The sequence below is a fragment of the Pan paniscus genome, chromosome 2 (assembly GCF_029289425.2).
Source record: "Pan paniscus chromosome 2, NHGRI_mPanPan1-v2.0_pri, whole genome shotgun sequence".
Taxonomy (NCBI): Eukaryota; Metazoa; Chordata; class Mammalia; order Primates; family Hominidae; genus Pan; species Pan paniscus.
This window is the reverse complement of record NC_085926.1, coordinates 111,895,326-111,921,098: the sequence shown is the minus strand read 5'-3', so window position 1 is coordinate 111,921,098 and position 25,773 is coordinate 111,895,326. Positions and strand designations below refer to the sequence as shown.

The window sequence follows — 25,773 nt, the reverse complement described above, 5'->3', positions numbered from 1 at the left end:
TTATTTACAATAGCTAACATGTGTAAACAACCCAGATGTCATTAATGGATGAACGGATAAACAAAATGTGGTATATACATGCAATGGAATATTATTCAGCTTTAAAAAAGGAATACATTCTGATACATGCCCCAACGAGGATGAACCTGGAAGGCATTATGCTAAGTGTATTAAATCTATCACAGAAGGACAAACATTGTATTATTCCACTTATGCAAGGCACCTTGAGTAGTCAAATTCACATAGACAGAAAATAGAATGGTGATCATCAACAATGGAAGAAATGGAGTGTTACCATTTAACAGGTATAGCATTTCAATTTGGAAAGATTAAAAAGTTCTGAAGATGGATGGTGGCAGTGGTTGTACAATAACGTGAATGTACTTAATGCCACTGAACTGTCCACTTAAAAATGGTTAAATGGTAAATTTTATCTTATGTATATTTTGCCATAATTTAAAAATTGATGAATCTAGGCAAGTGGCATATGGATGTTATCATACTATTCATGCAATTTTTCTGAAGCTTTACATATTTTTAAATGTAAAAGTTGGGTAAAAAGACTTAAAACTGAGCTTTAATTAAAGGTAGTGTCGGGGGTTGGGTCAAGATGGTGAATTAGAAGCTGCTCGTGTGTGCCGCTCTCACAAACAGGAAACAACAGGGTTGATGAACACTGACCCTACTAGCTGATCATCTAAGAAACCATGTCAGAATCCATCCAGGCAGCAAGGGGACACAGAGGGCAGAGAGGAGCAAAGCTGGGCAGCAGCCCCTCTGGGATCAGCACAGAGCCAGGAAAAGCTCCTCGATATGGGAAAGGATGAGTGAGTGAGAGCTCCCTGGAGGATTGTACACAGGCACCTGTGTAAGACTAGTAATGGGAGAATTCCCCTGGTTCCCCTTGCCCTACCCCCACACTTCTAAACTGAGGCAGAGAGACACCCAGAGTTTCTGCGGCAACAACTCTCAAGTCCATGGGGACCTCTATAAGCCTTGGACCCTGGAACGGAATGACACCAGTACCATATCCCCAGTAGAGGTCATGGTCCTGCCTGGGAGCAGTAAGATTGCTTCACTCCACCTTGCCAGACAAGACTTGGTGCTAGCCTTCAGCCCAACAGTCCCACTTCTGCCTGAACTCAGCTGGCAGCCACAGCTTCCTGTTGCCCCAGGAAACACCTTGACAGCAGGGTAGGTGACTCCCACCCATCCCTGCTGCTGGTAGCCAGACAGGCCATGCCTGCTAGAGTGTCCAGCCCAGTGGTCTCACTTCTGCCTCAACTATGTGGGCAGGCACAACCCCGTGTTCCCCTAGGAAGTACCCAGACAGCAGAATAGGTGACCACATCCAGTCCCACAGCTCCTAGCTGAGCAGGATGTGCAGGCCTGAGTGATGCCCAAGGAGGGAGAAGCCCTCCCTCTAAGATCACTGAGAGAGTGAGATGCCCAGGTTTGCAAGCCAGTGGAGGGGCAGAGTGTAATTCTTGCTGCAGGGTTGACCTGGCAAGCATATGGCCTGTCTGCCAACCGTGGCACCTGCTTAAAAGAGCCCCATGGTCCAAAACACCCAACAAAAGAAACATGAGCACAGAGCCAGTCAAAGGGGGCTCCTCCAAGGCCCAAGAGCCGACCAGGGTAGGGGGTCATCACTTTCCCTTTTCACCCCAGAGCACTACTACAAAGCATGCCAAAACACAAATGAGTTGTGCTGCAGAGTTAAGAGCCTATCTGCCAGCTAATACTCTTAAACACTACCTACTAGATCCCAGCCCAAAACATAACACCAAAATATTCTGCCAGTATACAACACCTGTGAAAACAAAGGTGACACCTGTGAAAACAAAGGGTTCCCACCAGCGCCCCTGCCCCAGCCAGTGCACAAGCACCCCACCATGCCATCATGGCTGCTGGCATTCATGAGCAGCACAGATCCTACTGCCACCACCCCAGTGAATTGCTTTGGCCAGCAACCCCATTGGAGTATTGTGGCCAGTGGACCAGGAACACCTCCACCCCTCCAGTGCAACATATTTCTGACCTCGAAGGGCCAGAGAACAAAGCTGGGGACACACAAAACTATGTGTTCTAACTCTAGCCCCCCACAGTTAGAGCACACAGTCCAGGAGTTCTGAGCTGAGCCTGGGCCCCCTGAAATCTTCCAGAAGTGAAGATGGTCAACTGAACCCACCTTATTCCACAATCAAACCCCCACAGGCATCAAAGCAAAAAAACCCCCATCCAAAAGACAGCAACTTCAGAGATAAAAGGAACATCAGTCCATACAGATGAGAAAGAACCAGTGCAAGAACTCTAGCAACTCAAAAAGTTGGAGTGTCTTCCTACCTCCAAACAATTATACTAGTTCCCCAGCAATGGTTCTTAACCAGGCTGAAATTACAGACATAGAATTCAGAATATAGATAGGAATGAAAATCATTGAAATTCAGGAGAAACTCAAAACCCAATCCAAGAAATCTAAGGAATACAAAAATATGATACAAGAGCTGAAAGACAAAATGGCCATTTTAAGAAAGAATCATACTGATCTGAAATTTCATAATACAAATTGCAAGTATTAACAGCAGAATAGACCAAGCTGAGAAAAGAATCTCACAGGGCTGGTTCTCCAAATTGACTGAGACAAAAATAAAGAAAAAAGAATAAAAAAGAACAAAACCTCTGAGAAACATGGGATTATGTAAACAGATCAAATCTATGCCTCACTGGCATCCCTGAAAGACAGGGACAGAAAACAAGCAACTTGGAAAACATATTCGAAAATATCATCCACAAAAACTTCCCCAACCTCACTAGAGAGGCCAACATTCAAATGCAGGAAATGCAGAGAACCCCTATGAGATACATACAAGACAACCATCCCCAAGACACTTAGTCATCAGATTCTCCAAGGTCAACGTGAAACAAAAAATATTAAAGGTAGCTAGAGGGAAGGGGCAGGCCACCTACAAAGGGAATCCTATCAGGCTAACAGCAGAAACTCTATATTTGAGGGCTTGAGGGCCTATATTCAACATTCTTAAAGAAACTAAGACCAAGAATTTCATATCCAGCCAAACTAAGTTTCATAAGTGAAGGAGAAATGAGATCATTTTCAGACAAGCAAATGCTAAGGGAATTCGTTACCTGCCTTCCAAGAGGTCTTCAAGGTGGTGCTAAACATGGAAATGAAAGACTGTTAGCAGCCACCACAAAAACACACTTAAGTACATAGACCATTGACACTATAAAGCAACTACACAATCAAGTCTGCAAAATAACCAGCTAACAACACAATGACAAGATAAAATCCACATATATCAATATTAACCTTGAAGGTAAACGGGCTTAATGCCCCAATTAAAAAGCAGTGGAAAGTTGGATAAATAAGACTCAACTGTATGCTGGGTTTTGTTTGTTTGTTTGTTTGTTTGTTTTTTGAGACACAGTCTTGCTCTGTCACCCAGGCTGGAGTGCAGTGGCATGATCTCAGCTCCTGGGTTCAAGCAATTCTGCTGTCTCAGCCTCCCGAGTAGCTGAGACTACAGGCACGTGCCACCATGCCCGGCTAATTTTTTGTATTTTTAGTAGAGATGCGTTTTCACCATGTTAGCCAGGATGGTCTCGATCTCCTGACCTTGTGATCCGCCTGCCTTGGCCTCCCAAAGTGCTGGGATTACAGGCGTGAGCCCCCGTGCCCAGACAACTGTATGCTGTCTTTAGGAGACCCATCTCACATGCAATGGCATCCATAGGCTCAATGTAAAGGGGTGGAGAAAAATCTGGCAAGCAAATGAAAAACAAAAAAAGCAGAGATTGCTATTCTAATTTCAGACAAAACCAAAACAGACCTTAAACCAACAAAGATTTAAAAAGACAAATAAGGGCATTACATAAAGGTAAAGGGTTCAATTCAACATGAAGACTTAACTATCCCAAGTATATATGCAATCAACACAGGAGCATCCAGGCTCATGAAACAAGTTCTTAGAGACCTACAAAGAGACTTAGATAACCACACAATAACAGTGGGAGACTTCAACACCCTATTAACAGTATTAGACCACTGAGGCAGAAAACTAACAAAGATAGTTGTGACCTGAACTTGACATTTAACCAAATGGACCTAACAGACATCTACAGAGCTCTCCACCCCAAAACAGCAGAATATACGTTCTTCTCATTTGCACCTGGCACATACTCTAAAAATCGACCACACAATCAGCCATTAAACAATTCTAAGCAAATGCAAAAAACCCAAAATTATATTAACCACACTCTCGGACCACAGTGCAATAACAATAGAAATCAATACTAAGAAGATCACTAAAAATCATACAATTACATGGAAATTAAACAACCTGCTCCTGATGACTTCTGAGTAAACAATGAAATTAAGGCAGAACTCAAGAAATCCTTTGAAACTAATGAGAACAAAGATAGAAAATACCAGAATCTCTGGGACACAGCTAAAGCAGTGTTACAAGTTTATAGTGCTAAACACCCACATGAAACAGTTAGAAAGATCTAGAAATAACAATCTAACATCACACCTAGAGGAACTAGAAAAACAAGAGCAAATCAACCCCAAAGCTAGCAGAAGACAAGAAATAACCAAAATTAGAGCTAAACAGAATGAAATTGATATGTGAAAAACCATACAAAAGATCAATGAAATCATAAGTTGGCTCTTTGAAAGAATAAATAAGATTAATAGACCACTAGCTAGACTAATTTAAAAGAGAAGATCCAAATAAACACAATCAGAAATGACAAAAGGAACATTACCACCGACCCCACAGGAAAAAAAAAAAAAAACCCAGAGACTATTATGAACACCTCTATGCACAAAAACTAGAAAACCTAGAAGAAATGGATAAATTTCTGGAAATATAAAACCTCCCAAGATTGAGCCAGGAAGAAATTAAAACCCCACACAGACAAAGAATGAGTTCCAAAATTGAACCAGTAATTAAAAACCTATCAACCAAAAAAAGCCCAGGACCAGATGGATTCACAGCCAAATTCTACCAGACATGTAAAGAAGAGTTGGTACCACCCCTACTGAAACTATTCAAAAAAATTGAGGAGGAAGAACTTCTCCCTAACTCATTCTATGAGGCCAGCAGCATTCAGCATCATTCTGATACCAAAACCTGGCAGAGAAACAACAAAAAAAGAAAACCTTAGGCCAATATGTTTGATGAGTATTGATGCAAAAATCCTCAACAAAATACTAGCAAACTGAATCCAGCAGCACATCAAAAAGCTAATTCACCACAATCAAGTAGGCTTTATCCCTGGAATGCAAGGTTGGTTCAACATATGCAAATCCATAAGTGTGATTCATCACATAAACAGAACTAAAAACAAAAACCACATGATCATCTCAATAGATGCAGGGAAGGCTTTCAATACAATTCAACATCTGTTCATGTTAAAAACCCTCAACAAACCAGGCACTGAAGGAACATACCTCAAAATAATAAGAGTCACCTATGACAAACCACACAGCCAACATCATACTGAATGGGCAAAAGCTGGAACAATTCCCCTTGAGAACTGGAACAAAACAAGGATGCCCACTCTCACCACTTCTATTCAACATAGTACTGGAAGTCCTAACCAGAACAATCAGGCAAGGGAAAGAAATAAAAGGCATCCAAACAGGAAATCAAACTATATCTATTTGCAGAAGATATTATTTTTATACCTAGAAAACCCCATAGTGTGCCCAAAAGCTCCTAGATCTGATAAGCAACTTCAGCAAAATTTCAGGATACAAAAATCAATGTACAAAAATCAATAGCATTTCTATACCCAACAACACCCAAGCTGAGTGCCAAGTCGAGATCACAATCCCATTCATATAGCAAAAGAAAAAAAAAAAGTAAAATACCCAGAAATACAGTTAACCAGGAAGGTGAAAGATCTCTACAATAAGAATTATAAAATATTGCTCAAATAAATCAGAGATGACACAAATGGAAAAACATTCCATGCTCGTGATAGGAAGAATCAATATTGTTAAAATGTTCATACTGCCAAAGCAATTTATAGATTCAATGCTATTCCTCTCAAACTACCAATGACATTCTTCACAGAATTAGGAAAAAACTATTCTAAAATTCATACAGAACCAAAAAAGAGCCCAATAGCCAAAGTGATCCTAAGCAAAAAGAACAAAGCTGGAGGCATCACAATACCCAATTTCAAGCTATACTATAAAACAACCGTATCCAAAACAGCATGGTACTGGTATGAAAACAGACACATAGACCAATGGAACATTATAGAGAGCCCAGAAATAAAGCCACACACCTACAACCATCTGGTCTTCGACAAAGTTGACAAAAACAAGCAATGGGAAAAAGACTCCCTATTCAATAAATGGTGCTGGGATAACTGGCTAGCCATATGCAGAAGATTGAAACTAGCCCCCTTCCTTACACCATATATAAAAATCAGCTCAAGATGGATTAAAGACTTAAATGTAAAACTTAAAACTATAAAACCCTTGAAGAAAATTTAGGAATGACTGGGCGTGGTGGTTCACGCCTGTAATCTCAGCACTCTAGGAGGCTGAGGCAGGCAGATTGCTTGAGCTCAGGAGTTCAGGAGCAGCTTGGGCAAGATGGTGAAACCTCATCTCTACAAAAAAATATAAAAATTAGCCAGGTGTAGTAGTGTGCACCTATAGTCCCAGCTACTTGGGGGGCTGAGGCAGGAGAATTGTTTGAGTCCGGGAGGTTGAGGCTGCAGTAAGCTATGTTTGCGCCACTGTACTCCAGCCTGGGTGACACAGTGAGACCCTATCTCGAAAAAGAAAAAAAAAAGAAAGAAAATTTAGAAAATACCATTCTGGACATAGGCCCTAGCAAAGATTTCATGATGAAGACACCAAAAGCAACTGCAATAACAATAAAATTGACAAATCGGACATAATTAAACTAAAGAGTATCTGCACAGCAAAAGAAACTATCAACAGAGTAAACAGACAACCTACAGAATGGGAGAAAATATTTACAAACTATGTGTCTGAAAATGCTCTAACATCCAGAATCTATAAGGAACTTAAAGAAATTAATAAGCAAAAAACAAAACAACCCAATAAAAAAGTGGGCAAGGGATATAAACAGACACTTTTCAAAAGAAGACATATATCTGGCCAGCAAGCATATGAAAAAATGTTCAACATCCCTAATCACTAGAGAAATGCAAATCAAACCACAGTGAGATACTATCTCACACCAGACAGAATGGCTATTATTAAAAAGTCAAAAAATAACAGATGCTAGTGAGGTTGCAGAGAAAAAGGAATGCTTGTACACTGCTTCTGGGAGTGTAAATTAGTTCAGCCATTGTGGAAAGCAATTTGGCAATTTCTCAAAGAACTTAAAACAGACTACCATTTGACCTGGGAATCCCATTACTGGGTATCTACTCACAGGAATATAAATTGTTCTACCATAAAGACACATGCACAAGTATATTCATCGCAGCACTATTCACAATAGTAAAGACATGCAATCAACCTAGATGCCCATCAATGGTAGACTGGATAAAGAAAATATGGTACATATACACCATGGGATAATATGCAGTCATAAAAAAGAACAAGGTCATGCCCTTTGTAGCAACATGTATGGAGCTGGAGGCCATTATCCTGAGGGAACTACTGCAGGAACAGAAAACTAAATACCACGTTTTCACTTACAAGTGGGAGATAAACATTGAGTACACATGGCCACAAAGAAGGGAACAGTAGACACTGCAGCCTACTTGAGGGTGGAGGGTGGAAGGAGGGTAAGGACTGAAAACTACCTATTGGGTACCATGCTTATTACCTGGGTCACGAATTAATCTGTACACCAAACTCCCATGACACACAATTTACCTGTATAACAAATCTGCACATGTACCCTTGAAACTAAAAGATCAAGAACATTTAAAAAGTAGTGTCATATAACTGTAAACAATGATTTAAAAGAATATAGATTTAAAAGACCCCCGAATTTTGGCCGGGTGCGGTGGCTCATGCTGTAATCCCACACCTTGGGAGGCCGAGGCAGGTGGATCACCTGAGGTCAGGTGTTCAAGACCAGCCTAGCCAACATGGTGAAACCCCATCTCTACTAAAAATACAAAAAAATTAGCTGGGTATGGTGGCGGGCACCTGTAATCCTAGCTACTCAGGAGAATAAGCAGGAGAATCACTTGAACCCAGGAGGCGGAGGTTGCAGTGAGCCGAGATCGCACCATTGCACTCCAGCCTGGGCAACCAGAGTGTGACTACGTCTCAAAAATAAAAAATAAAGACCCCCTAATTTTATTTATTTTTCTCACCCGAAAATTTTTAATGTTTATGCTGATGCATATCTGAGTGCTTATCATCAAAGTGTGAAGTAAAAAAAAAAAAAAGGCAGTTTAAGAAAGTTCCAGTGTTTCAGAGAGCATTTTTTAAAATGTATATACATGAAGAACATTTCATTATACCGTAAAATAAATGCAGCACTGTAAGATAAAGGAAGACTAATATATATGGAGTTTTGGTCTTTCTCCCCTCTACAGCTGCAACCATCTTCAACCTGCTGAACTTAACTCAATGGTTACAGGAATTTGTTGCTTTTTTTTTTTTTGGTCTCCTATTCAGTTCACATTTCAGGCTGTTTAGCAGATGCCTGTGATTCTGGAGATTCAAATCACTGGTGAAAGTTTTTTCTCTGTTTCCTCAGTTTTTCAGGAGCTTTTCTTCATAAAATGATCTCCTGCTGTTTGAAGTACCTTCAGTCTTCCTCATCAACAAACACTAAATTCAAAAAGTACCTTACTGAAACTTTTTGGTTCACATCTCTCTGATTGTTGGAGTAGGGTCATATCCCACTAAAAACAGTCTCATTGGAATTGATTCACCTTTTACTGGTGCACCATCCATTATTTCATATTTGGTGATGTTTCTGTTTCTGCTGTGGTACTGGGTCCAATTCCTGTGATCTCTTTTTTGATCAGTTGTAACTCCATATGTTGTATTTTTATTCTTACTACTAAGAAGTAAATTTTTCCAACAATTACATGCTTTAAATGATACTTTGACTTACTATATTCAAATTATATATGTAGACAATCTTCAATGCCCACTTCTATCTTAATACAGTTGTTAACATCAGGACAGGTGGCAAGCTGGTGAACAATAAGATCACATTCTTTTACTAAATCTGTCAGTCTTCTCACTATTGTCACTTAAAGAAAATACCTCAAGTGAACACTGGCACCGATGTCAGATGCATATGGCTTTTTAACTTGCATAAACTCAGAATCATAACTTCTTCTCTGAGTCAGTTCTCCAGGTAAGGCTAGTTCTTTCATTAGGTTTATAAATTCATGAGCATTACTCTTGTCATTGTAAAGTTCCATTTGACCTATAAATTCAATTCTAATTCCTTGGTGCTCTAGTCTCCATCCAGGTTGCTTAAAGGCTACATTTACCTTCCCTGAAACAGATTCTCCATTATAAAGAGATGGTGTTTTTCTACTTTGCCATCTTCAGTTTTCATTTCTGTCATTTTCCTGGCTTCCCCATCATTAAAGACATATCAATCTCACAAACTGGACCAAAAAAGCCTTCAAGAAAACTCATTGTCAGCATGGCCACCACATCCCCGCTACTTTACTCCTTTTCACTCAGGAGAACTCTCAGCCCCAGCTCCTTCTGCTCAGCACCCCCAATTTGGAAAATTTAGATCCAGTGGTAGTCATTTGAGTGCTGGAATTAGATTTAATCCACAAATAATTGATTATTTTAAAAAATCATTAAATTCTTAATATTTTTAAAAAGGAGCCTTTGAAATTCGATCTCAAGAAATACCAGCCCAGGTGTGGTAGCTCACACTTGCCCAGCACTTTGGGAGGCTGACGTGGGAGGATCATTTGAGGCCAGGAGTGTAAGACCAGCCTGGGCAACATAGGGAGACACTTGTCTCTATAAAAAATGTTTTAAAATTGGCCGGGCATTGTGGTGCACACCTGTGGTCCCAGCAACTGAGGCTGAGGTAGGAGGATCACTTGAGCCCAGGAGGTCGAGGCTACAGTGAAGTGTGATTGCACCACTGCACTCCAGACTGGGCAACAGAGCAAGACCTTGTCTCAAAAAAAGAAAGAAAGAAATACAACTTTGATTACCAGGTAACAAGTCGGAGGACAGCAGTATGCTTTGCAGTCATGATCAGATTCTCTTTTGTAGTAAAGCTTCTGACTAATTCTAGGTCTAGCCAGCAACATACTTATAACTGTTTAGGTTTAGAATTAGCTGGAAGCCTTTGCTTTGCAAAGCCATTTATAACATCAGACAGTTGATATAATCATTGATATTGAAGACAGATATATCAGAAAACAAATGCAGTTGTGTTTCAAAAAGCAAACTTCATTTATCACCAGCATACAACAACGTCCTAATTCCTCCTGGGTCTTTTCAGCCATAAAAATGGCAGTGTAACATTAACAGGTATCCTCTCAAAAAATTCAGGGAAATAATGTATCCAGTTCTTCTGAAATACCAAGTTCTCTAAGTAGAAATGACTAACAAGTAAATACAAAATAGATTCAGAAGAAATATAATAAGTTAAATATTAGCTACTGAGTAAAGAGGAAGATTTATATCTCAGGCATCCCACATTTTCAAAACTGGAAGAACAGAAAAGATAATTTTTTAAAATTACAAAACTCATAATCACAAGAGAATAGCTACTGACTGCAATCTCTTTGCTACTCTATCATCAATAATAAGAACAAAATTGATTTTGGTTCCTAGTATTCAAAACAATGACATAATCTATGAATATATAATTATGTTTAGGCCAGGCACAGTGGCTCAAGTCTATAATCCCAGCTCTTTGGGAGGCCAAGGCAGGTGGATCACCTGAGCTCAGGAGTTTGAGACTGGCCTGGAGCAACATAGCAAGACCCTGTCTCTACCAAAAAAAAAAAAAAAAAAAAAGCCAAGCATGGTGGTGCATGCCTGTAATCCCAGCTACTCGGGAGGCTGAGGCGCAAGAATCGCTTGAGCCCAGGAGGCGGAGGTTGCAGTGAGCTGAGATTGCACCATAGCACTCCAGCCTGGGTGACAGAGCGAGACCCTGTCTCAAAAAAAAAAAAAAATTATGTTTACATAAAAGTTTCAAATAAAGGAATATCTAATGGTTAATAAAATACTTAGATTATAAACTAAATTGCGGCTGGGTGCAGTGGCTCATTCTTGTAATCCTAGTACCTTGGGAGGCTGAGGGGGGTAGATTGCTTGAGCCCAGGAGTTTGAGACCAGGATGGCCAACACGGCAAACCCTCTACTAAAAAAATACAAAAATTATCCAGGCGTGGTGGTGCATGCCTGTAATCCCAGCTACTCAGGAGGCTGAGGCACAAGAATCGCTTGAACTTGGGAGGCAGAGGTTGCAGTGAGCCGAGATCGCACCTCTTCACTCCAGCCTGGGTGACAGACCAAAACTCTGTCTCAAATAAATAAATAAATAAAATTGACTATAGAATAACTTTCTCTTTGACTATGTCAAATGACTCACTTTATATGAATCTCTGCTGCTGCTGCATTCTAATTTTATGTAGCAGGCTAAATCATGTGCTCCCAAAGTTAATAAAATATCTAAAACATTTAGGATAAATTCAGTTTCAAACTTTATTTATTTATTTATTTATTTTCAGACAGAGTCTCAATCTATCACTCAGGCTGGAGTGCAGTGGCACAATCTCAGCTCACTGCAACCTCCAACTCCCAGGCTCAAGAGATCCTCCCACCTCAGCCTCCCAAGTAGCTGAGACTACAGGGGTGCACCACCATGCCCAGCTAATTTTTGTATTTTTTGGTAGAGATGGGTCCTAGGCTGGTCTCAAACTCCTGGGCTCGAGCAATTCACCCACCTCAACCTCCCAAAGTGCTGGGATTACAGGCATGAGCCACCATACCCAGCCCCAAAATAAAACTTTTTAACACATAATCAATGAAATTCTTCTTATGAGGATTTAACCATTAATTTCCAATTAAGAAATTTAACCAATTTCTTAAATGGAACTTTTTAAAATATATTTTCTTTGAAGTAGTCCATAGATACTGCAATCTCAAGTGTACAGCTCCATGATTTTCACAAAGGGAATACATACATGTACCACCACTCTGATCAGGATATAGAACCTAAACCAGCATCCCAAAAGCTCCCTCCCAGTCTTTACCTACCTGACTCTCCACAACAGTAACTGCTATGCTGACTTTATGTCCATAAATTTGTTTGGCCTGGTTTTTATCTTTATATAAAGAAATTATATAGCATGTACTCTTTTGTATCTGGATTCTTTTGCTCAACATTGTATCTGTGAGTTCTACTCATATTGTTACAAGTATCAGTACTTTGTATTTTTTTCATTGTTATATAGGATTCTTTTGTGGGAATATACACAATCCATTCACCCATTCTATTACTGATGGACACTTGAGCCGTTTTGAGTTTGGGACCATCATAAATAATGTTGCTATGAACACTGTAGTACGTCATTCAGAGTACAAATGTACCCATTTCTGATGAATGTATACCTAGGAGTGGAACTGCTGAGTCACAGAGAATTCATACCTTTAGTAGTTACTGCCAAACCTTTTGGCAAAGTGGTTGTTCCAATTTACACTCCACCAAAATTCAGTTGTTTCACATGAAACCATTTTGAATTGAGTTCAACCTAATTGAATTGGTACCTTAATGAATAAATATACTTTTAGTTTTCAAAAGGTCTGAACTTAATTGTTGGAAGCATGTGCCTAATTAAATAATTATACTGTTCACATGTGAATTTAACCAAACATTTGAATACCAGTTTATATACTGTCAAAATAAAACCAAAGCATGTCTAATTCTTCCTCCTCACAACATAAATCAGTTTACATATGCTCAACCTTCTAAGAATAATAGCATTCTCCCAAATTTATCATTAGGTAAGAACACAAGGACTAACCTATTATATTTCTAGAACTGGCAAATTTCTGCATAAAGCGTGAACTGGTAAAGAGCAATTCAAACATTCTGTCAGCACTGATATGAAAAATACGGTTGATAAAAAGTCTTCCATGAAGATCTTTCTCAGGAACATTTTCTGGAAAAACAGAAACACAAACCAAAAGAGAAGAAATCAAAGAAAGTTTATTTTAAGGCTTTAGGGGGTTTCGTGGGGTTTTCTTTTTTTATTTTGGGCATAAAATCGTTTTTAAATATGATTACAATGAGGAGAACATTCCAGGACACTATTAAAACTCCAAATAGTAATTAAATATATACATATGTATGACCTATAACTATGCATAACAATATATAGTTAACTAAACTACATATAATCAATATTTCAACTGTCAAAACCCAAAAGATACAGAAATATTTAACTTGAATGGTATCAAATGGCCATAATATGTCACTCAAAAGAATATTTCAAAAGGGACAAGGACAATATAGACACATAAGATAGTATCTAACATAGAAATTAGCAACTTCTACCTCTGAATGCTCACTCAGTAAATATTAATTTATCAATGGCTATAGTATCTGCTGCACTTAGCTTATCAGCCTGAATAATGTTTCAACTTGACTTAATGTTCACTACCCAAAGACAAGAATGACTGTAATCACAACCTATTTTCAACACCACACATTAAAAGAACTAAGAAATCCTTCTGAAAAGTATTCATCAAAGCTAACAAATGCCCAATGAAATATTACATTTTTTCTGGGAATTTGATAATCATAGTGATGTTGAAAACTACTAGTGACAAATGAAGAAGCAATATCTTGCTCATCTATTCTCATATGCCCTGGAAATATTATATAAAATAGCCCATACTTACATAGTGCTTACTATATGTTAGACATTGTGCTACATACCTTACAAGTATCGACTCATCTTATTCTCACTGCAATGCTATGAGATAAGTGGTATTATCGTCATTATTTCCAGATGGGGAAACAGAATCACAGAAATAATTGCCGAGGCTCCATGGCTAGTGACTGACCTGGAATTTGAACCCACTCCAGCTCCAGAGCACACAAACTTAACATCTATGTTATACCGCCAGAAGGAATTTAACTTAGAAGAACCAAACAGAAAAGAAAAAAAAAAAAAACCTAGGAACAGAAGCCTGGCATAATAGAGGAAGTAACATAAAGCAATTCAATATGAAATTGTAATGATTTCAGGACCAAGATTATTTACTATTATTTCAAGGATGATGCCCCATCGATACAGAATAAAAATTGCTGCAAAAGCTCCCCATGTTTCAGAAATCAAGCTCTAAGAATGATCTGGGTAAAGCATCTGTCAATATTAGTCAGGTTAAATCAAAGGGCAATAGTCTATGGATCAGAAAAACTCTGCTAGCTCTGGCTTCATCCCCAACTACTGCTGTTTATCCCTCACTGGATGATTTGTGTCTCCCTATTTTGCTAGAGGCATAAAGGACTTATGGATATCAGATAGATATTGATTTGCTTCTCCCTTCAACAATACTCTATGTAGGCAAAAACTATTTACTGCAGTTTCAAATAATGGCTCCTTCAGCGTAGAAATGAATCAGAAAACTAGGCAATTTTGCTAAGCTTTGTGAGGTAACTTTCCAATTAGGCCTGGGAAACAGCTTTTTCTGACACAGAAGTATTATATGTTCACTGTAAAAATAATTCAAATATTCACAAAGGAAGAAAACAACTAAAGGTGATTCTGTTGATCTTGTTCATTTCCTTCACAGAACCTATCCTGACTTGTAGTTATATTTTTATTGATTTATTGACTTGTTATCTTTCTCCTGCTTACTATAGTAGATCAACATACTATCACTAAATAAAATGATGTTTGGTTTAAAGTGATCTGCAATCTCCCTCACTCCCTCTAAACCCACACACACATCCCCAATCTCCTGGGATGGTTTACTTTTTGTGACCTTTTCGATTGTCACTTCAGTTCATTGACTTCAACCGTCTTCATAACTTCACAACTTTAAAAAAGTAAAAAAACAGATTCATTATTTTACCTATTTAATACATATGACAAGTCCAAGATTTTGGAACGTGCTTAGGGAAACCAGTAGGAGCACTTGATTTGCTATCTAACGATAATCTAATAAGAAAAAAATCGCCATACACTTTAAATAAAACTCCCCAAACAGAGGTCTGAATGTTACATATACCTTCTTACTGCTATAAAGTCAAACAGCCTTTGCAAGGAGCAAAGTGTGATCAGAGCTCATGTGCAATAATGACTCTATACACTATTATTCTTTATTTCTAGATATGTACAATTTTTATCAGTTTTATTGTTATCCTTTATACAACTTATAATGTTTCTTTTATAGGATTCTTTTTTTTTTTTTTTTTTTTTTTTGGAGACAGAGTCTCACTCTTGGGATTAAAAGCGTGTGCCACCACACCCAGCTAATTTTTGTATTTTTAGTAGAGATGGGCTTTCATCACATTGGCCAGACTGGTCTCGAACTCCTGACCTCAGGTGACCCACCTGGCTCAGCCTTCCAAAGTGCTGGGATTACAAGCGCGAGCCACCACATCCAGCTGAAACTACTTTGGAAGGATCATTCTTATAAAAGAAGCAGGTGAGAAAGAGAAAACAAAAATCCTGGTTTTGGTGCTACTTACCTATTTGGCCACTGGGGGCCAGAGTAGATCTTCCTAAAGTCCTAAATTCAGGTAAACAGCATATGACTAATCCATGCCCAGCTGCATACTAAAGCAAGAATGGTAAGGACACTAATAAAGCAGTCTCTATGCTACCCTTCATCTTTCCAAATGTCTCCCACTACACTGACTTCAATGGCAGGGATCTTACAATTTTAAGAAAAAGAGTCCCTAAAATGCCTACTTAATAAGTACAACAACAAGCCTCAAGTAATTTGTACTAAATTTTCCTTTAAACAACTACTTTTATTATATTTTTTGCTTTCTCTTTCTCTCTTTCCCTTTCTCTCTCCTGTTGGTGGTTACAAGAAAGTAACACAATCATAGTGTCTATAACATCTATCCTCAAAACTGAAACATAAAAAGTACTAAATTTTTTTTTTTTTTTTTTTTTTTTGAAGAGACTGGATCTGGCTCTTTTGTCGCCCAGGCTAGAGTGCAATGGTGCGATCATAGCTCACTGCAGCCTTGATCTCCTGGGGCTCAAGTGATGCACCTGCTTCAGCCTCCTGCGTAGCTAGGACTACAGGCATGCACCACCATGCCCAGCTAATTTTCTATTTTTTGTAGAGACAAGTCTTGCCCAGACTGGTCTCAAACTCCTGGCCCAAGCAATCCTCCCACCTCGGCCTCTCCAAGTACTGGGATTACGGGCACGAGCCACCGTGCTCAACCAAGAAAAACCAAAATCTTTTATCTTTCTCAAACCTAAAAGCAGTATAACACACATAATCTATGTTTTGGAAGTTTTTAAAATATGTTTTAAAAAATTAAATTTTATATTAAGGAAAACACATTAACATAGTAAACTTACATCTACATAAAATGGTTGGGAAATGGGCTTACATTGACTAACACAATATTATTGTGTGCTGGGTATTATATACAATGCAGTGGAGATGTCTCTTCTTCAACCCTTCCGAGTTAAAGGTGCCCAATTAGGGTAATTCCCAGCCTCTCTCTACCCCTTTAACTCACTCTAACCATAGGAAGTAGATTATTGGTATGGACTGAATGTTCGTGTAGCTGCAAATTATTCTGTTAAAGCCCTAACTCCTGGTGTGGCTGTACTTGGAGATGGGGCCTCTAAAGAAAGTAATTAAGTTAACTGGCCAGGTGCGGTGGCTCATGCCTGTAGTCCCAGCACTTTGGGAGGCCGAGGCGGGCTGATCACGAGGTCAGGAGATCAAGACCATCCTGGCTAACATGGTGAAACCCCATCTCTACTAAAAATACAAAAAATTAGCTGGGCATGGTGGTGGGCACCTGTAGTCCCAGCTACTTGGAAGGCTGAGGCAGGAGAATGGTGTGAACCCGGGAGGCGGAGCTTGCAGTGAGCCAAGATCGTGCTACTGCACTCTAGCCTGGGGGACAGAGCAAGACTCCATCAGGAAAGAAAGAAAGAAAAAAAGGAAAGGAAGGAAGGAAGGAAGGAAGGAAGGGAGGGAGGGAGGGAAAGGAAGAAAGAAAGAAAGGAAGAAAGAAAGAGAAAGAAAGGAAGGAAGGAAAAGAAAGAAGGAAGGAAGGAAAGAAAGAGAGAGAGAGAGAAAGGAAAAGAAAGAAGGAAAGAAAGGAAGAAGGGAAGGGAAGGAGGGAGGGAGAAGGAAGGAAGGAAGGAAAGAAAGAATTAAGTTAAATAAGGTGGGTCCCAGATCTGGTAGAATTAGTGTCCTTATAAGAATAGACACCAGACACTCTGGGAGGCCGAGTCTAAAGGATCAGTTGAAGCCAGGAGTTCAAGACCACCCTGGCCAACATGAGGAAACCCCCTGTTTACTAAAATTACAAAAAATTAGCTGGGCGTGGTGGTGCATGTTTGTAATCCCAGCTACTCCAGGTGTTCCAGAGGCTGAGACATAAGAATCGCTTGAACCCGGGAGGCAGAGATTGTAGTGAGCCAAGATCACACCACTGCACTCCATCCTGGGCGACGGAGCCAGACTCTGTCTCAAAAAGAAAAAAAAAAATACCAGAGAGTTTGCTCACGTATGCTCTCTCTCTCTCTCTCGTGTGCGTATGTGTGTGTGTGTCTCTCTCTGTTGTTCCCTGCTCTGCTCCTCCCTCACACTTTGCTCCTCTATCCATGAGCATGTGCTGAGGAAAGGCTATGAGCAGACACAGTGAGAAAGTGGCAAGCCAGGAAGAGAGCCCTCACCAGAAACCAACTCTGCCAAACCTTGATCTGGGGTTTCTATCCTCCAGAATTATATGAAATAAATTTCTGTTGTTTAAGCTACCCAATCTGTAGTATTTTGTTATGGCAGCCTGAGCTACTAATACAGTTAGTAAATGTGGAAGGAGTATGCTGGGTAGGCTTGGCACACCTCTGTCCTTCTCTCTGGATCTAGGTGCCCACAGAAGCTGGTTCTCCTCCAGGGGGGATCGTCCATCCAGTGGGGGAGGAGGTTGAACACTGCCTGTGATTGATAGGTAAGTCCACCTCATTCTTCAGCTCCATCAGCAGCCCACTTATCTTTCACACATACCCACATCCGTTGACTTTGTTACTATTAGTATAAAAGGTGATATTTTGGCCTGTATCTGACTTGCTCTTCATTTTTTTCCCAATTTTGTTACCACCAGGGTGGTCAAGAAGGACTGCTATTTGTTGAGCCCACTCTAGACCCCATGTACACATGGATTACAATACAAAACAAAATGGATTACAATACAAAATGTGAAAAACATCTAGAATATAATACTCTTGAAATTCAGAAGGCCTTTGGGTCATGATTCTCTTTATCATCATATTAGGATTAAGCTTAATCTCTGCTGGCCCTCTAAAGCCAAGTAAGTTTTCTGTTTTGTTTTTTGAGATGGAGTCTCACACTGTCACCCAGGCTGGAGTGCAGTGGCGTGATCTAGGCTCACTGCAACCTCCGCCTCCCGGGTTCATGAGATTCTCCTGCCTCAGCCTCCCGAGTAGCTGGGATTACAGGCACACACCGCCACACCCGGCTAATTTTTTGTATTTTTAGTAGAGACAGGGTTTCACTACGTTGACCAGACTGGTCTTGAACTCCTGACCGTGTGATCCACCCGCCTCAGCCTCCCAAAGTGCTGGGATTACAGGCGTGAGCCACTGTGCCCAGCCAAATAAGTTTTTTTTAATGCCATATGGAATATTATTATCATTTATCTTTGTAATAAATTTCAAATACAGAATGTTCCTCTGAAAGTGAATTAAAGTCAAATGGAAATTTTAAAAATTAAATGGAAATTGACTACAGTAAAAACAAATAAAAGTCAGGAGCAATTATGATGAACTTTCCATGCTCTTGCTTTCAAAAACTCATCCGATTATGCTAAAATATAACCACAGTCAAAAGCTTGCATCTTCACACAAAGAAATTTGAGTATTGTTCTGAGTAACATTGATGAGTACACTTTTTAAAAAATCATTTACAGAGAGAAAGATTTCCTTTCCAGAATTTTTGAGAATCTTCTTTATTTCCTTTTGGAGGCTACCCAATAATTTAAATTAATATTCATGTGAGAATGCATCCCTGCCATAACTACTTGCTTTCATAATTATATACAAAACAAGTTTAGAAAAACCTTGCTAAGGTGTCTTTTTTTAAAAGGAGGAAAAGAGAAAATAACTTGGGCAGTATTGAAGTGAAGTAAAAAGAAAACTGGACAGAGACACCTGGTCATTAACTCAAGTTCTGCAGTTAACTAGCTGCGTGATTTTAGATTTAGCTCCTGTAGGTCTTATTTTCCCTACCAGGAAAATGAGGGATAGCCTAAATGAAATAATATGTCACTCTACCTATGATGTGTGAGCATATTACACTGCCTGGTATATAGAATGGGCATACAGGTTTTTATTAACACCACATTTAGAAGCTAAATGCAAAGAAGCTTTTCAGATTCCAGGCTTCTGAAGACAGCGGGATACGTTAGATTTAACAGCCTCTTTCTCCTATTTTCTATAAGCTCCCATTCTTTTTTTGGTTCTTTATAGGGTGAGACTGTGTCTAATAAAACTAAATTCTCAATCTGCACACCCCTATTACAAAGATAAACATAAAAAGACATAACTGAAATTTAATAAAATTTATAAGAAATTATTTACCTTCATCAACAGAATCTGAAGTGCTGCTTTTGTCCAGAGAAAGATATTCATTTTTATTCAAGTCCAGTGACTTTGATGGCACTCTAGTTAACTTCTTTTCCAAAGTTGGTAAGAGACTCTTTTTGGTCTGTTTCTCATTTTGGGACTCCTCTTTGCCTAATCCCTAAAAGGTAAACAATCCAGTTTCAAAATAAAACACCGATTTAGCTTAGATTTTGCAGTGAGAACTTTAATATTAAAGATACTTCGAAATATTGCGCTTTGAAGAATATTTACAGCATTTTGTCTGTTATACTTGCATCACATTTCCAATGCTATTAAATGTCGGTCCATAAAATATGAATAAATAATATATACCATTCTAAAGTCATCCTACACAATAATAAACAAGTTTATGAAAAACATCATATAAAAGAGCTTCACAGATCATGTAAATCACTTATGGAGAAGGGAAAGGGGACAAAGGACAAAAATAATAGAACAATCCATTCTTTGGGGTAGACAAGGGAGAAGAACCAAACCCAGTTAGCTTCCCCAGCCAGTGCCTGCCCCATCATCTCAAGGAAGAAAACTCACCCATCTCTCAAGACCTAACAGGGAAATGGAAAGAAAATGGAGAGATAAAAGTCACATATGAGTACAGTGGGAGAGAGAAGATTAAAACAAATTAATTGCATAGCAAACTCATAAAAACACAATTGGCTTTGCTGCAAAGGGACTAAGAGATTAGGCATTAAAATGTATTTAATATATGATGCTATCTATACTTTCTGAGATGGTTTAATAAAGATGATGTCATCTCTACAATACATTTAATGTTAGGCATTAAAGTATGATGCTATTGCTATGTTAGTATTCAAGTAAAATAGTACTGTATTATAATCAGACTTAGTGGAATAGTACAAAAAGTCTATATAAACTATACAGCAGAATATTTTCTTGCATTCTCTGTAGGTACACAGATGAAAGAGAGCACTTTACTTCCTGTCCCATGAGATCCTTGAGAAGCACTAAGTAGCAGAATCAGCTCCAGGGAGGATACAGGTTTCCACTGGCCACCCAGATAGCAGAATAACAACTGGGACCGAGGACACAATTTATTAAAGGATTATATTGCCCTGGTCAGAAGATTGATTCTTCATGCAGAGATTATTGCTAAAATCAAAACTTGATTTATTTGGGAGTTCCACACCACAAAGCAACATGCCTATTTAGCTAAACCAGGGACCCCTTAACAGATGCTAAGTAGAGTACATTTCTCTACAGCTCCACACTTACACTTCTCCTCTTGTTGCAAATTAAGTTCTATTTCCTACTATAAAGAATACAGATAGATATTTATAGGAAAAGTAAGAGTCACTATCTTTCAGTGGTTGGTATCTGGATGGCTTTTATTTCTTTGTATACTCTACTGTATTTCATGAAGTTTTACAAAGAGTATTAATTCTATAACTTAAAAAACATATTTTCTTGGAAAAAAGTTATTTTTGACTTTTTGTTATTTCCAACTTTGTTAGAAGTGAAAATGAGGCGAAGCAAGTGACATACGATGCTTGTAGATATCTGAGAATCTCATCATATGGCTCTTGAATGCAAACAGAAAAAAAAAGGGCTAAACTTCTATACTGCTTGTATTCTATAACCTGAAAACATCTATACTGAACACCAATGAATGTATGATCGATCTTAAAGCATTAAGTTATTCACTTCCCTTGCACCAGTAGTAAGTCACTAAGGGTCTCTAGATGAATAAGTTTTGCAAGAAACCCAAAACACAAAACCAGGCTAAGGTAGATGCATGACTGGTAAAAACAAGTTGATAACATGCTGGCCTTCCACATAAATATATTTTCATTCAATGTTTTCCCAACATTTACTCAGAGGAGATACTGGAAGTTCTTGGGGGAGGGTGGAAAAGGATCATTACTGATCACAGGCAGATTCACCTTCAATTATAACAGCTTATGGTTATTGGATACTTAATGTGTGCTAGGAACTATTCTAAGTACAGTCATACATTGCTTTGATGACAGGGATACATTATGAGAAATGTATCATTAGGTGATTTTATTGTTGTGCCAACGTCATAGAGTGTACTTAACAAATTTAGATGGTATAGCTTACTACACACCCGGATTATATGGTATAGCTTATTGCTCCTGGTCTATAAACCTGGACAGCATGTTACTCTACTGAATACTGTAGGCAGTATAACACAGTGGGAAGTACTTGTGTATCTAAACATATGTAAACATAGCAAAAGTACAGTAAAAACATGGTACAAAAGATTTAGAAAATGGTACACCTGTTTATACCATGAATGGAGCTTACAGGACTGAGTTCTGTTGTTCTGGGTGAGTCAGTGAGTGAGTAGTGAGTGAATGTGAAGGCCTGGGACATTACTGAACACTACTGCAGACTTTATAAACATCGTACACTTAGGCTACAATAGATTTACAAAAAAAAAATTGTTTTTTCAATAATAAATTAAGCTTAGCTTACTGTAACATTTTTATTTTATGAACTTTTTTTTAAAACTTTTTGACTCTTGTAAAAATACTTAGGTTAGACCACAAACACATTGGACAGCTGTACAAAAATATTTTCTTTCTTTATATACTTATTCTAAAAGCTTTTTTCTATTTTTAATTTTTTCTTATTTTGTTATTTTTAAACCTTTTTGTTAAAAATTAAGACACAAACACACACATTAGCCTAGGCCTACACAGGATCAGGATCATGAATATCACTGCTTCCACCTTCACATTTTGTATGACTAGAAGGTCTTCAGGGAGAATAACATGCATGGAGCTGTCATCTCCTACGATAACAATATTTTCTTCTGGAATTCCGCCTGAAGGACCTGGCTGAGGCTGTTTCAAAGTTAACTTTTTTTGTATATAGAAGTAGAAAGAGTATACTCTAAAATAATGATTGATTATTTTATTATCAAGTATTCTGTACTTCTATAATTGTTTGTGCTATACCTTTATAGGCCTGGCAGCACAGGTTTGTTTACACCAGCATCACCACAAACATGTGAGCAACGTATTGCATTTCCATGTTATGATGGTACCTGACTAGGCAAAGGAATTTTTCAGCTCCCTTAAAATGTTATGGGACTGGCTGGTCGCAGTGGCTGACACTTGTAATCCCAGCACTTTGGGAGGCTCAGGCAGGTGGATCACCTGAGGTTAGGTGTTCGAGACCAGCCTGGCCAACATGGGGAAACCCCATCTCTACTAAAAATATTAAAAATTAGCCAGGCATAGTGGCGGATGCCTGTAGTCCCAGCTACTCAGGAGGCTGAGCCAGGAGAATTGCTTGAACCCAGGAGGCGGAGGCTGCAGCGAGCTGAGATCACACCACTGCACTCTAGCCTGGGCAACAAGAGCAAAACTCTGTATCAAAAAAAAAAAAAAAGTTATGAGACCACCACCACATATGCAGTCCATCACTGACCAAAACATTATACAGAGCATGACTACATTTTCATATATACTAATTCATTTAACTCTTATTAAAAAAGACCTTATAAAGTATAATCCTCACTTTACAGTTGAGAAAAGAAAAGGTTAAGTAATTAACTTATACAGTTAGCAAGTGGAAGATATAAGATTTGAAGCCAAAGCCCTGCTCTAAATAAAGGAATTCAGCTCTGCCCCCAAACTTGCATCCCAATGAGCAGAACAAAAGCTCTGCAGTAGGAGCACTCCTAGTACTCAGAATATGGTCTCTAAATACCATTCTTCACTAAGAAAATCTATGGCTCATTAAGAAAACGGTCTGGGGCAGAAAACGTACAAAATGTGCTTAGAAGATATTGTTGTGCCAGAAAGAAAAGACATCATTAAAGATACTGGTCATTTCAAAAGGCCAAAGGAACCAAATTGAAGGGGCTCCCACTGGCAGAGGGAGCAAACTGAGAATCAAATAATGACTGCAAGTGATTGAAGCACATTGGAATAAAAAACTGAAGTGTTGGCCGGGCATGGTGGCTCATGCCTGTGATCCCAGCACTTTGAGAGGCCAAGGCAGGTGGATCATGAGGTCAGGGGTTCAAGACCAGCCTAGCCAACATGATGAAACCCCATCTCTACTAAAGATACAAAAAATTACCCAGGCGTGGTGGCACGTGCCTGTAATCTGAGCTACTTGGGAGGCTGAGGCAGGAGAATTGTTTGAACCCAGGGGGCAGAGGTTGCAGTGAGCCCAGATCATGCCATTGCACTCCAGCCTGGGCAACAGGGCGAGACTCATCTCAAAAAACCCAAAAAACTAAAAACAAAAAACTGATGTGCTTACAATGATACTTGAGAAAATAAAGGAAGAAACTAAGTAATTGAGTATAATGCCTAGTAGTTAACTGGACCTGCCTGCTTAAAAAGCTTAAAAAGCAGCTATTGTTACTCAAGCATGCTGCTCAGGGGCTCATCTCTCCCTTCAAAACAGATTCTTTCTCCATGCTGTTCCCTTCTGTGAAAGAAAGAAAGAAAAAAAAAAAAACAGATTCTTTCCAGCACACACAGTACTTATCCTGGGGAAAATTCTGCTACTTACAAATTTCTCCATCTTATTATTCTTTTAATGATATTTATCCCCCTACAGACTGATGCCCAGGTAAAACTGCTCGGTAGCTCTGCTTTTTATATAGCTCTGAACAAAACCACATATTTTCCCACATAATCTCTGCTACTAACAGACTTTAAACTTTTTTCCTAAAATAAGGTAGGAGCCTGATATCTTATTTTTAACATTTTGTATACTGTATCCTTATTTATCTTGTATTCTGATTAGGACATGACAGTACCAGATATATTTTAAAAGGGATATCATATACTAACTCCTTTTGATGAATTTCCATCGAATGACTCTGTTTCTGAAACCCGACTAATTGATTCACTGGTAAAACTGATTGACTTGGATAATTTTTCATCTCTCTCCCCAGAGTCATCCAAGCTGCTTCTTCCTGGACTTCTGTAAGAAACACATCATCATAGAAATATAAGGTCACCTCCACACAAATAAATGATTTGGTCTCCTCACTGAGGTCATTTCCTATGATAAAACAGTTTGATAATAAATGGACTACTGTAATATAGCAAATAAATGTTTACTTATAACAAGGCTATCTTCTTAAATTACATGCAAGTTGATATCATTTCTGAAAACAAGATACACTCACATGAGATTCTATAAATCTCAAAAACATTAAAAAGTTAACAAAGTACAAATGGCCGTAACAGTAACTAATCAAATGAAAATTGCTCCTTTAAATTTCATTTGTGTACAACCACAAAGCTTGGACAGGTACAGAGTAGATGTTTGAGTTAGATACTAGACCGCACAAGAAGGCAGTTTTATATCTCCTTCCTTCTGACTCAGTCTCAGCTGAAATGGCGAAGCCCTCCCAGAAGTGGACGCTCAAGATGTCTGAGCCTAAGCCCATTGGCCACTCCTGCCTCCTCACTCTTCCCAGCCCTAAGAACAAGGTTTAAGAAACAGCTATCAAATGATCATATGGCCAAGACTATAATAAATGTCCTGGGATCTGCTTTCCCTTTCTCAAGGAGCAAAAAGAAAGGAAAACCTATTAAATACAACGGGAGCACAACTGATCTAATTTCCAGTGCTCAACAGGATGGAGGTGAGATGTGGAAAAACAGAGAGGAAAGGAGGAGGAAGAAGGGAGGAGAGATTGCAAATAAAGAGGAAGAAGATGGAAGAACCGAGGAAATAAAGGTTTGAAACAGATATGCTTCTTTCAGAGACTGAAGAACAGGAAAAGAAGTACAAGAGAGAATGAGGATCCTGCCACACACTTTCTTACAAAGCATTCAGGCCGACCGGGCATGATGGCTCACGCCTGTAATCCTAACACTTTGGGAGGCTGAGGTGAGCTGATCATGAGGTCAAGAGATCGAGACCATCCTGGCCAACATGGTGAAATGCCGTCTCTACTAAAAAAAA

The 25,773-nt window shown here is 38.9% G+C and overlaps 1 protein-coding gene and 1 pseudogene across 2 annotated transcripts in view; both read right to left on the bottom strand.

Annotated features, from left to right (window-relative positions):
* GRAMD1C (GRAM domain containing 1C) overlaps positions 1 to 25,773 on the bottom strand; it is a 108,170-nt gene that overhangs the window by 18,291 nt on the left and 64,106 nt on the right. Inside the window, exons 8-10 of one of the 2 annotated variants that reach the window (XM_003825114.5) lie at positions 24,648 to 24,780; positions 19,804 to 19,966; positions 13,009 to 13,146 (exon numbers count right to left, since the gene is read on the bottom strand). In XM_003825114.5, coding sequence (XP_003825162.2) covers positions 13,009 to 13,146; positions 19,804 to 19,966; positions 24,648 to 24,780 — 434 coding nt within the window. The remainder of the gene's footprint in view (positions 1 to 13,008; positions 13,147 to 19,803; positions 19,967 to 24,647; positions 24,781 to 25,773) is intronic. The other variant, XM_034957113.3, reaches the window with a different exon arrangement.
* LOC100983929 (vacuolar protein sorting-associated protein 26A-like) lies at positions 7,688 to 9,637 on the bottom strand (annotated as a pseudogene).